At 42.6% G+C, this 13,890-nt stretch overlaps 1 protein-coding gene across 3 annotated transcripts in view; it reads right to left on the bottom strand.

The window, feature by feature from the left end:
* Positions 1–13,890, bottom strand: part of LOC133349879 (gamma-aminobutyric acid receptor subunit gamma-2-like) — a 162,330-nt gene that overhangs the window by 102,465 nt on the left and 45,975 nt on the right. For all 3 annotated transcript variants that reach the window (XM_061563701.1, XM_061563703.1, XM_061563702.1), the window contains 3 exons: positions 13,609–13,829; positions 10,945–11,027; positions 9,454–9,591 (listed from right to left, as the gene is read on the bottom strand). In XM_061563701.1, coding sequence (XP_061419685.1) covers positions 9,454–9,591; positions 10,945–11,027; positions 13,609–13,829 — 442 coding nt within the window. The remainder of the gene's footprint in view (positions 1–9,453; positions 9,592–10,944; positions 11,028–13,608; positions 13,830–13,890) is intronic.

The following is a 13,890-nucleotide window of genomic DNA, read 5'->3' as shown; positions in this document are numbered from 1 at the left end:
AACAGAAAGCTGCAAACCAACTGTGCCCAATCAAGAAGGCTTTCTAATAAAGCATATAACCTACATTGACACGAGATCAGCAACAGAAACACATGGATCAGAAATCAGGTGCAAATAGCAACCTGGCCACAAATGATAGGTCAATAAAGTGCCAAATACTATAAATGAACGTTTATAAATGTGGAACGAAAAACCGGAGGACCCAGAGAAAAATTTCCGCGACCACGGGGAGAACATGTAAACTCCAAATATACAGGTGTCAGGTCGGGATTGAACCCACGATCTCCTGTGGACTAGGTGAGGTAGTTAACATCTCGCCACCGCGACGCCATTGTGGGCTTGAGCAGGAGACACCACTAGAATAGCCGATGGCCATTGGACAAGACGAGCAATGGAATGGTCGCCAAAGGAGAGGGCGCTGTGGAGAAGCACAGTGGGAATGAGGCAATGCAATGGGTTTCAGGTGCAGAAATGAGATGGATCATGGCATTGTAAGACAGTGTGGAGAGGCCTTCATCCTGGGCAACATCTTTATGTATACTGGAGGAATCCGATGAGCCATAAAGCTCCTTTTTTGCACAGACATCCAGTGCAGATTGGTGATGGTGGGCCCCAGGACCAGTTCGAATATCGCTCGCCACCAATGTTGGCCGCGGCTACAAATAAAACGCAAGTGGTCGAGGTTTCAAACACAGTGGGCTAACCATTGCATCACCACTTCATCCCTGCATATAATTATAATCATATAAAAGTAACTGCATGACTAAAAATCCACCCCCTCATCCCAATACCCCCAGGTGTCAAGTGCTCATCACATTAAATAATAAAGGTCATCCTAATACAGTCACATGATTCTTATTAAAAAAAGAGTGATGTTGTAGTTATTGTATAATTTATAGGAAATTAGTTGTCACAGCCAGAAGAGCACTCACAATGATATGCAAACCACGAGCAACTTGAGCACCAATTTGCATGCATGTTTAAGGTACTTTGGAAGGATTATTTTGAATGGATAAATGTAAGGTTAGACGACAGTAAAGAATAATGTGCACCATGTTTAAACATCGGTTAACCATTATATTGCTGGACAATGGTGCAGCACAAGTTCAATAATGTACAGCGCGATCTGGCGTTAAGTCTGCTTTTAAAATGCGTTTTAATGTTAAATCTGATCGCTGTATTAGAGTAGTGCATTGTCATTGCTTTGAATACATTGCCCGGAGGAATGTGCATGATTAGCAGTTAACCACAGGGTAGATTGTGTTGAAAAATCTGGAACGGTCCCATGATGAACGGTCTTGTTATTAACGTGACTATTTCTGGTATCTATAAACGTATTGCTGAATTTAATATTGCGATTGTGCAAACATTTTAAATCTATATTAATTAGAGCAAAGTCGCAAGTCCAAATGCCCTTTCATATAGAATCATGTATTTGTAATCTCCTTCGGAAGCCCTTAGTCAGAGGTAAAAAATGCGATATTTCTATGGCAGTGCCAAGAATAATTTCAATATGCATTTAGTGCACATGAACGGTTATATTTTAAACACGTGCAATATAATAACTATTAACTTAGTGTGACCTAGATGCTGTCGGAAATTTAATTCCTGCACCCATCTGATTATATTTGTAGTTTATTGTACGCTGCTACATCATGATTGACAGGAGTTGGCCAATCCATTGCCAATGTCAAAGAGAAAATTTGAAAAATATTTGTAAAAATAAACTGCCATAAGGCAGCCTCAGCAACAGCATATCAGGCCAGGATGACATTTCCCTCGCTAACTGTACCCATTACTTCGGCCCCTCAAGTTTAGGATGCTGTTAATTAATAACACCGAAGAGTTCTAAATAAGTGCATAGAATATTCCGTATATGGCATGCACGAACACCTAGTTCGAGACCCAAAACCTCTAGGCTTTGACATTCCATCGAAGACACCGGTGGAACCATGAACCACCGCAAATAAACATGTCGCTGTTACGCATCTCCTCCATTGATGGGATATTAAAGACACAAGTCACGAGCAGTGCGATTATGGCCACCGCAGCCTCTTTAACTACGGGTCCCGCAAAGTAAACAACCCGTCGCCTGCCCTCCGTTTCATTGCGTTTGAAGCGGAGCTCGACGTGAGCACGCGTTCGCTCTGGAACCGTTGTCGCTGCTGCCCATCACGGCGCAAGAATGGACGCGACATCATTGCGCCCTTGCACAACATTGCACGGAGGCACTAAAAATCACGGTCGTGACAATTACCGTGCGTGCGACTCGGCCCCGCCCCCGCCGCCTTGACGTCACCGCGACATGATGTCACCGTCTCAGAGCCCCCCCCCCCCCCCGCAGAGCACGAGCGGGGCGCATTGTCCCCCGTGAATGTAAATGAGCTCGTGTGCGGATGATGGCGAAGCGGGGGGTGTTGACGGTGAACGTTTGCCACTGCCCCCGCGCTCTTTCTCTCCTGCGCTGCTGTTACATCCATCCCCTCTGCTCCAACCCACTCCAAGCGCGAGCTCATTTCATTAGTCGCGTCCCACACCTGAACGTTTCATCGCCTCGGGTTATATGCATTAGGCACGTTTAAATTAACTTTTAAAAAACGACAAATATTAATACCTTTGTAATGTACGCCTGTTCTAGAAATAAGCAATCACTACTTTTGCTTGAGCTCAAAGTTGCTGAATTAAGGTCTTACGATTGCGGAGCCTACTGAGATACGGGAAACAAAACCTAGAGCATATCGTATACATATGGCGCCTCAAATGAAACGAATAGAGCTGCATCCTCCTGCGGGTGAACTAAAAATAACTCTCCCCCTGTGATGAGTCACAGAGAATTAATGTAGATGGACAGTGGCTTGGCTGATTAAAGTACAACCAGGCATCAATCATAAAGAGCAGGTAACATGTATAGATTAGCTGCTGCGTAAACATAGAGCAATATTCCTATTTTTGTAATGTTTAATAACCGACAAACAATCCTTATTTAACCATTAGACAGCACATTTAAATGCCATATTCCTTTTTCATGGAACAGCCGAAACAAAAACTCTTTGAGGAATGGATACTTTATTCGCAGACAAGAGAGTTGAAGTTTGTTTGGTTGGATGACCACGTTTGTTGAATGGGCAGTGACTTCCTTATGCATTCACGTTTGAACGTTATAATTTCACGGGGTGTGTCCACTTTACAGATCATGCTTCAGAGTTGTTTAGGCGAAACTAAGAGAGATTCATCTTAATAGTTTATTACATGAGTGCAATTAAATTGTTTGAATGTTTAACGTACGTTGTATCGCAACTCTTCTCGTTGAAGTTGTGTCATGAAGTGAAAAAGGCCTTCCGGGGAAAAACAACAACTTCAGGCAGCACGGCGTTACATGTCAAGGGAATGGCTTTTGAAGCCACCGCCAAAGAACTTCAATTGGCCTCTCTCAGGCAACGCTACTACGCGGTGCCCTTTCTAGTGCTTTAGAGGATGGTTTGGCACTTATCAGTCACAGGGTGCACGCAGTTGGTCCACCCCGACACCGGGCGAGGCTGAGTCGAGAAAGAGGTACGCATCGCGGTTTTATCGTGCCATCTCCGGCTATATCGGGCCCGCGAGACACAGTGCACTGGTTTAAAATCTCCGATTTTGCTGCCAGGATTACAACTGACAATCTCGACAGTGCTGGCTCAGTCCTCCAACAAAAGCGTTAGCCTCCTCATTGAACCCAGACACTGATGTTTAATTTCATTTCGTGATACCAGGTGCATTTTCTCAACATATGTATTGCCCCATATGTATTTAATTTTGGGGATAAACAAATGCCCTCCAGAATGAACAGAAACGGCAAACAATTAATTAGCAAGAATGTAATCATTTTCGCAAAAGTAATGTACACCCAAATGAGATGGACTAATTAATATGATACTCTGGTGGCTCGTAAATTTACTTATCAAATTGTGCTCAAATAACACCATGAAATATGTATTCTCATAGGCGATGACAGTGTACCCATCCGTCAGCATGCATGAACATCTCAAGTTGGATTATTTCCCATCTCGTTATAAGAAGCTGCTCGTAGTTCTATATTTATCGTGCTGAAAAAAACTGACAAAATTATAGCAAGGAACATTTTGATATTACAAACTACAATCAAACACAATCATCCCCGTGAAGCAAGGAAAAATAGGGCCTTCTATACGTAGGCTTTCACAGCCAATATGATTCATAACACTATGTAACACATTTTTTTTCATGGGTAGTAAGTGTTATTTTCGGTTTTCTTACACCTCAAAAGTACAGAAAATGACTATTATTCCCCGCAAACTTTGCTTTTGTGACCAGGACAGTGATATTTTGAAATGTACCTATTTTCAATGAGAAAACGTGTGCATTTGTGTCATTCCTTCAAGTAAAGTCCTGGTCACAAAAGCAAAGTTTGTGGTGAATAATAGCCATTTATTTTCTATACGTTTGAGGCATAAGCAATTAGAAAATAACACTTACTATCCAGGAACAAAAAACGTTACACAGTGTAATTGGTTTCCTTTGGGTTCAGTCGTCATGTAGGTACAATGCCAACTTTTAACCATAACCCTCCACCACCCGACATAGCCAATCAAATACATGTCACGTCATGGGCAAAATGCGCACAATTTTTTGGTTTATTATCAAAATCAGAATGTTAAAGGACTGTTATGTACAACGTGTACAGGACTGGTATATACAAGGTGTACAGGACAAGTCTATACAATGTGTACAGGACTGGTATATACAACGTGTACATGACTGGTATATACAACGTGTACAGGACTGGTATATACAACGTGTACAGGACTGGTATATACGTGTACAGGACTGGTATATACAACGTGTACAGGACTGGTATATACAACGTGTACAGGACTGGTATATACAACGTGTACAGGACTGTTATATACGTGTACAGGACTGGTATATACGTGTACAGGACTGGTATATACAACGTGTACAGGACTGGTATATACAACGTGTACAGGACTGGTATATACAACGTGTACAGGACTGGTATATACAACGTGTACAGGACTGGTATATACGTGTACAGGACTGGTATATACAACGTGTACAGGACTGGTATATACAACGTGTACAGGACTGGTATATACAACATGTACAGGACTGGTATATACGTGTACACGACTGGTATATACGTGTACAGGACTGGTATATACAACGTGTACAGGACTGGTATATACAACGTGTACAGGACTGGTACAGTGAGGGAAAAAAGTATTTGATCCCCTGCTGATTTTGTACGTTTGCCCACTGACAAAGAAATGATCAGTCTATAATTTTAATGGTAAGTTTATTTGAACAGTGAGAGACAGAATAACAACAACAAAATCCAGAAAAACGCATGTCAAAAATGTTATAAATTGATTGGCATTTTAATGAGGGAAATACGTTTTTGACCCCCTCTCAATCAGAAAGATTTCTGGCTCCCAGGTGTCTTTTATACAGGTAACGAGCTGAGATTAGGAGCACACTCTTAAAAGGAGTGCTCCTAATCGCAGCTTGTTATCTGTATAAAAGACACCTGTTCACAGAAGCAATCAATCAATCAGATTCCAAACTCTTCACCATGGCCAAGACCAAAGAGCTCTCCAGGGATGTCAGGGACAAGACCATCGCCAAGCAGCTTGGTGAGAAGGTGACAACAGTTGGTGCGATTATTCGCAAATGGAAGAAACACAAAAGAACTGTCAATCTCCCTCAGCCTGGGGCTCCATGCAATATCTCACCTCGTGGAGTTGCAATGATCATGAGAACGGTGAGGAATCAGCCCAGAACTACACGGGAGGATCTTGTCAATGATCTCAAGGCAGCTGGGACCATAGTCACAAGAAAACAGTTGGTAACACACTACGCCGTGAAGGACTGAAATCCTGCAGCGCCCGCAAGGTCCCCCTGCTCAAGAAAGCACATATACATGCCCATCTGAAGTTTGCCAAAGAACATCTGAATGATTCAGAGGACAACTGGGTGAAAGTGTTGTGGTCAGATGAGACCAAAATTGAGCTATTTGGCATCAACTCAACTCGCCTGGTTTGGAGGAGGAGGAATGCTGCCTATGACCCCAAGAACACCATCCCCACCGTCAAAACATAGAGGTGGAAACATTATGCTTTGGGGGTGTTTTTCTGCTAAGGGGACAGGACAACTTCACTGCATCAAATGGACGATGGACGGGGCCATGTACCGTCAAATCTTGGGTGAGAACCTCCTTCCCTCAGCCAGGGCATTGAAAATGGGTCGTGAATGGGTATTCCAGCATGACAATGACCCAAAACACACGGCCAAAGCAACAAAGGAGTGGCTCAAGAAGAAGCACATTAAGGTCCTGGAGTGGCCTAGCCAGTCTCCAGGCCTTAATTCCATAGAAAATCTGTGGAGGGAGCTGAAGGTTCGAGTTGCCAAACGTCAGCCTCGAAGCCTTAATGACTTGGAGAAGATCTACAAAGAGGAGTGGGACAAAATCCCTCCTGAGATGTGTGCAAACCTGGTGGCCAACTACAAGAAACATCTGACCTCTGTGATTGCCAACAAGGGTTTTGCCACCAAGTACTAAGTCATGTTTTACAGAGGAGTCATACTTATTTCCCTCATTAAAAGCAAATCAATTTATAACATTTTTGACATGCGTTTTTCTGGATTTTGTTGTTGTTATTCTGTCTCTCACTGATCAAATAAACCTACCATTAAAATTATAGACTGATCATTTCTTTGTCAGTGGGCAAACTTACAAAATCAGCAGGGGATCAAATACTTTTTTCCCTCACTATGTGTGTGTCTCTCTCTCTCTCTGTGTCTCTGTAGAATCTCTCTCTGCTTATGTGTCTGTCTATGTGTCTCCGTGTCTATGTTTTGTCTCTCAAATTTAGCAATCTTTGGAAGAACCTAATCAACCAGGTCGAGTGTTGACTGTTATGTTAGCCGTCTCACTGTGTTGTATTGCATTATATTTCTAAGTTTACTAGGTTTGTTTTCTCTTTCATTTGCACCTGATGATGATTTTTTGTGTTACAATCGAAACGTCGTCTGCTATTATTTAATTATTATTTTCTTTCTACGTGACTTTACCGACAGAACCAAAGAGTTACGTGCAGCATTCACGGCATTTTGGGAAAGGATCAAATGCACGTGTTTTTTCTTTCCAGTGTGGTGCACGTCATTGAAACTGTACCAATACCCAAGGGTCAGATTGATATTTGCCATAGCACTGTGGAATTTCCATTCCAATTTGGCTTTCGCGCATGGAGAGGAATACTTCTGAATGTTTGTCTGAACCAAGAGACACTGTGACCCTGACATTGTATTTTTAAACATCGCTTATGAATTACTGCAGAACATCGTACAGTTTGTGTTTGTGTTAGTAACACAAGTATGCAAAGACTACGCCCGCTTAAAAGATTACCAGTTGTTTTCGTATACATTGACTGTAAGTATGCAGACACGATTGGTCTAATTTATTTTCGATAAAAGGCAATTGCTGCCAATATTTGTGGAATTTTTTAAACGAATTCGAGATTCAAAAGGGTATAAGGAAATGGATATGCGATAACTTAATTTAGAACTTCTGAAATTAATAGTCTTAATCGCAAAAAGTATCATACATGCAATTCAGAGCAGAGCGTCTCCTTTTTAAAACGAAGGCAGGGCGGTGCTCAGCTCAGTTGGTAGCCTTCAGGTAGTGGTATAAATATGCCTATGGTGTAATAGAAGTTCAACATACAATACATACAAAGTGACCTTTTGCTTGGTTTCATTATTGGCCTAACGGTAGGTCCTAAATTTCGATTTAAAGCTTTCGTGACTGCAGGGATTCATCTTCTTGGTTTTTTCGGTAAAGTCACGTAGAAGGGAAGTAATAAAATAATACAAATAAAACATAATAAAATAATTCTCACGACGTTTCGGCCACAATGCAAGCAGCCGTCTTCAGGTGAAGAATGAAACACTGCCAAGCTTGGAGCGTATATATAAGCTGGGTTGGAGGTGGAAGAAGAGCGCCTTGACAAAATAATTTGCATATCAATAGGAATTTAGCATATTTATTGGAAATGCGTAGGAGGTGGGCGGGGGGGGGGTTCAAAGTCATATTATGCCCATGAATTATGCAGGATTAGCAGCATCAAAAAGGGAGGGGTAGGGGGTAGCATTAACAAAGGGAGAGAATGTTAATAGTATGTAGAAGCCACGAAACATGTCAATGGGAGAGCAGTGACAGGAGACCCGCAGCGGAGCAAATAATGCATTCCCTGTGGAGAACACAAGATACACAGTCAATGCCAGCGAGTGGACTGCGGTCTGAAAGTCACCGTAAACGTGAACAACAATCAGTTAAGATCCGAAATGGTTTATTACGTCCTTCCAATGATTGCTGAGCCAGAATCCATCTTCGGATCTTAACTGATTGTTGTTCACGTTTACGGTGACTTTCAGACCGCAGTCCACTCACTGGCATTGACTGTGTATCTTGTGTTCTCCACAGGGAATGCATTATTTGCTCCATTGCGGGTCTCCTACTATCCGCTCTCCCATTGACATGTTTCGTGGCTTCTACATACTATTAACATTCTCTCCCTTTGTTAATGCTACCCCCTACCCCCTCCCTTTGATGCTGCTAATCCTGCATAATGCATGGGCATAATATGACTTTGAAACCCCCACGCCCACCTCCTATGCATTTGCCATAAATATGCTAAATTCCTCTTGATATGCAAATTATTTTGTCAAGGCGCTCTTCTTCCACCTCCAACCCAACTTATATATATGCTCCAAGCTTGGCAGTGTTTCATTCTTCACCTGAAGACGGCTGCTTGCATTGTGGCCGAAACGTCGTGAGAATTATTTTATTATGTTTTATTTTTATCATTTTATTACTTCCCTTCTACGTGACTTTACCGAAAGAACCAAGAAGGTAGGTCCTAAGATGGGATATCAGCCATCGAACAAAGACGGTTACCGCATCGTACGCTTTCAGATCCGCTTCTGCGGCCGTCTGGAATGCTCTTTCTTCCGATATTAGGAAGCCACTGGAGCTATGCACTTTTAAATAATCTAGATTGAATACTAATTTATTTAGAACTGCTTTTGTGTTTCGTTTGTTGTCCTTCCCCTGCACCTCTGATTAGCACGGTTGACAACACATGGTGCAAAAGAAGTTCAACACTTACATGAATTCCACATTACCCTGCCTTTGGTCAGTCTTCCCACGAAGACTCTCCACAGGGTGGTGCTCATTTTATATCAACCCCAGAGGGATGATGGGCTGCGTTGATCCCAAATCTACGGGTGAACTCACTCACGACCTTCTAAATCGCGAGTTGTGCGCTACCCCATCGCCGCACGGACGGATAGCGCACATGAATGATACAGTACAAGCCACGGGCTTTCACGTGAAGGTGTGATGAGCAAGGGTCTCACCGGAATCAGTCGACAGGATATTGGTGGTGTTCCTGAGGCCCAGGAAGGAGAACTGGTAGAGCTTCCAAGAGCGTTGGTTGGCAACTTCCACAGAACTCTTGCTCCATTTGTAAAGGATCTCATCCTTGGGATAACCGTCTGCAAAAGCAATGGTTGGGTGCCATTGCACTGATCACCTACTCGCTAATATCATGAGTAAACGTTATAATATACACATGTATCTCTTAGATCATAAATAATAGACCACTATAAAACACGTGAATATACTGTACTGTCCATCATAGATGATACTCTACTGTGTATATACTGCATATATAGGACACAACTGTTTGTACAATCATTTCACGTTTGCTGTGTGTGTGTCAATCGACACCCTTGCAAACGAGATGTTCCATCTCAAGAGACTTCCGAGTTAAAATATATTCACAAATTTTATTTAAGTATTTAACTCTTTGGAGAATGTTCCCCTTTTGTTCGGCACTGTTTGGCAACGGCCTACGCAGCGCCTTAAGGGTGTGGGTACGGCCATTGGCTGTACCCACACCCTATTGGCGTAGGCGCACCGCACCTCGTACTCATTTCAGGTCGAGTGAATGGGACGAATGCTACAGCAGGGCCCAGTAACCACTGTGACATTGCCTCTTGCACAGTTTAAATACCCGAACAAAGACAAAGACCCCGTGTATAGCCTTAACAGATTGTTAGGCAAGTGCTGTTAGCTAGCACTTATAAAGCCTGGCACGGCACGAGGGGGTGGGTGGCCAACAACAACGCCCGACCGCCTTTGTCTCCCCAGTGGCGATGTTTACACAACGCAGCAAGTACTAATTTAAGGCTGAGTGTCCCTAGGGGAGGCGTAAGACCGGATCAGATAATCGTCACTGGTGTTGGTGGCCATCACTAGGAATTGAACTCGGGTAGCCAAGTTCATAGCGCAGTGCGCTAACGGCTACACTACCGCTCCCCACATGCACGCACGCACCGTGCCCATTACACTACACCGCATAAATAACGATAGCGCATGGTGCTTCAACTTGATAGACAAAGGAGGCATTGATGCAAAATCATTACCTCTAAGAAGTTACCGAATTATAATGAGTATACACATATACCGTGCAGACAATGCATTTTAAACAAGTTTTATTCATGAAAAACATGACCACATTTTAAAACATGTGCAAATAATTGACATTGCACGTTCACATGAACTACGCACGCGTCATGTGTTTAATGGATTTTATTGTGGTTGGGTGACTCTACAGGAATGAATGTATTTCACCCACGTATGGTAGACAAAGCTCACATATATTCACAAACTCACGCATACTTACATACAAACATACTCCATGCACACACACACTGTGGAGAGAATGATTTGTTATCACATGCGATGTTCTGGTTCATATCAAGACAGGTAGTAAATGAGTTTTATGAGTCTGAATGAATCGCAATGATTTTCAGAATCATCTATTAACACGTTTTAATACTTACAACTGGAAAATTCCAGGGGACAGGAATGCTCATCCATAGGAAAGTTATGGAGCTGAAGCTGACATTCTGCATTTATAGTCAATCTAATAATAGAAAGAGGCATAAGAGAAGCATAACCCTGCATAGGTTAGCAGCACAAAACATAGCATGCAGCAAAGTGAAAAATTTGTGCACAAAATAACGGATAAACAGTTGCTCTTCGAAAGAAAAATACAGCACGGTGTATATACAACGCAACTGTCATGATAGTGAAAAAGCAGTTTCTGTCAATATTCATGACAACAATTAGCACATCACATGTATCTAGACCTGGGTGTTGTGCTTCTCGTCAGTGAAAAGTAAATTCCAGAGTGTTTATCAAATGAATAATCTACAACCATGCCTTTTAGAAAATGAAGCTTCGATAGCTGGCTTAACAGGAGCCTGTTTTTACAATTGCCTTGTGGTTCATTTTTTAATGCTAAATATGATCACGTCACGGGCACACTGACCTACGCCTGCAAACGCATGCCTTCTGCTGTGTCCCCCTTAACAGCAGATGCCACCCTCGAGGAGCTCCCTGTGTGCAATGCAGCCGGCCAGTGACGAGTCACTCCAGTTTGGACTCACTCCAGTTTGGACTCACTCATTGCAAGTGCACCCAACTACCAGGAAATACAGTTACCTGGATGTAAAATATCAATAGCAATAGCTGCCGGTGATACCACCAGACAATATGGTCTGAGACCTTCCGCTTGGTAACTTAACCTCAGAGTATCCTCTCCAATACTAAACTATCACTATTTTATTTATTTTATTTATTTTAACAGGGAACGCCCACTGAGCTATATGCTCATTTTCATAAGCGATGTGGCCACAAATGCATGTATGTTGAACTTCTTTCACACCTTACAGTGAGGGAAAAAAAGTATTTGATCCCCTGCTGATTTTGTACGTTTGCCTACTGACAAATAAAATCAGTCTATAATTTTAATGGTAGGTTTATTTGAACAGTGATAGATAGAATAACAACAAAAATCCAGAAAAACGCATGTCAAAAATGTTATAAATTGATTTGCATTTTAATGAGGGAAATAAGTATTTTACCCCTCTGCAAAACATGACTTAGTACTTGGTGGAAAAATCCTTGTTGGCAAACACAGAGGTCAGACGTTTCTTGTAGTTGGCCACCAGGTTTGCACACATCTCAGGAGGGATTTTGTCCCACTCCTCTTTGTAGATCTTCTCCAAGTCATTAAGGTTTCGAGGCTGACGTTTGGCAACTCGAATCTTCAGCTCCCTCCACATATTTTCTATGGGATTAAGATCTGGAGACTGGCTAGGCCACTCCAGGACCTGAATGTGCTTCTTCTTGAGCCACTCCTTTGTTGCTTTGGCCGTGTGTTTTGGGTCATTGTCATGCTGGAATACCCATCCACGACCCATTTTCAATGCCCTGGCTGAGGGAAGGAGGTTCTCACCCAAAATTTGACGGTACATGGCCCTGTCCATCGCCCCTTTTGATGCGGTGAAGTTGTCCTGTCCCCTTAGCAGAAAAACACCCCCAAAGCATAATGTTTCCACCTCCATGTTTGACGGTGGGGATGGTGTTCTTGGGGTCATAGGCAGCATTCCTCCTCCTCCAAACACGGCGAGTTGAGTTGATTCCAAAGAGCTCCATTTTGGTCTCATCTGACCACAACACTTTCACCCAATTATCCTCTGAATCATTCAGATGTTCATTGGCAAACTTCAGACGGGCATGTATATGTGCTTTCTTGAGCAGGGGGACCTTGCGGGTGCTGCAGGATTTCAGTCCTTCACGGCGTAGTGTGTTACCAACTGTTTTCTTGGTGACTATGGTCCCAGCTGCCTTGAGATCATTGACAATATCCTCCCGTGTAGTGCTGGGCTGATTCCTCAACGTTCTCATTATCATTACAACTCCACGAGGTGAGATCTTGCATGGAGCCCCAGACCAAGGGAGATTGACAGTTCTTTCGTGTTTATTCCATTTGCGAATAATCGCACCAACTGTTGTCACCTTCTCACCAAGCTGCTTGGCGATGGTCTTGTAGCCCATTCCAGCCTTGTGTATGTCTACAATTTTGTCCCTGACATCCTTGGAGAGCTCTTTGGTCTTGGCCATGGTGGAGAGTTTGTAATCTGATTGATTGATTGCTTCTGTGAACAGGTGTCTTTTATACAGTTAAAAAGCTGAGATTAGGAGCACTCCCTATAAGAGTGTGCTCCTAATCTCAGCTCGTTACCTGTATAAAAGACACCTGGGAGCCAGAAATCGTTCTGATTGAGAGGGGGTCAAATACTCATTTCCCTCATTAAAATGCAAATCAATTTATAACATTTTTGACATGCGTTTTTCTGGATTTGTTTGTTGTTATTCTGTCTTTCACTGTTCAAATAAACCTACCATTAAAATTATAGACTGATCATTTCTTTGTCAGTGAGCAAACGTACAAAATCAGCAGGGGATCAAATACTTTTTTCCCTCACTGTAAGGATGAACTCTCTAAATGTACACAGTATATGCAAACATTTCTTTCATTCAAGGCATATATTGAGTAAACCATTAAGGGTATAATAATCTTATGTTCATCATTAAGCTCAACCAGCCAGTTGTTTGTGCTGAGAATGGTAGAGGAATGCTTCAGGAGGTAATCTTACCTCAGTGTGTAGAGCACCTTTCCGTTGTTTGATATGCGCAGCAATTGGTTTGGGGTCGTAATCCAATGGGCGTCAGCCTGCTTTGAGTTCCGGAAGAAGGTATCTGGGATCCAGATCTTCCCCACCATGTTGCTGTTCAATCTCAACACTTTCATGGAGCTGTTGAACCGAAGTCTGCTGTCAAACCACGTCTGGGCGAAGAATATGTCGATGGTGTACTCCTGCAAAGAAGACAATGACGAACCATAATTATTAAACGCAAGATGGCAAAAAGAGGAGAAA

The sequence above is a fragment of the Lethenteron reissneri genome, chromosome 32 (genome assembly GCF_015708825.2).
Source record: "Lethenteron reissneri isolate LAM-NWPU_2019-01 chromosome 32, ASM1570882v1, whole genome shotgun sequence".
In the NCBI taxonomy this organism is placed as follows: Eukaryota; Metazoa; Chordata; class Hyperoartia; order Petromyzontiformes; family Petromyzontidae; genus Lethenteron; species Lethenteron reissneri.
Note: the sequence above shows the minus strand (reverse complement) of the source record. Positions and strands in the feature narration are given on the sequence as shown.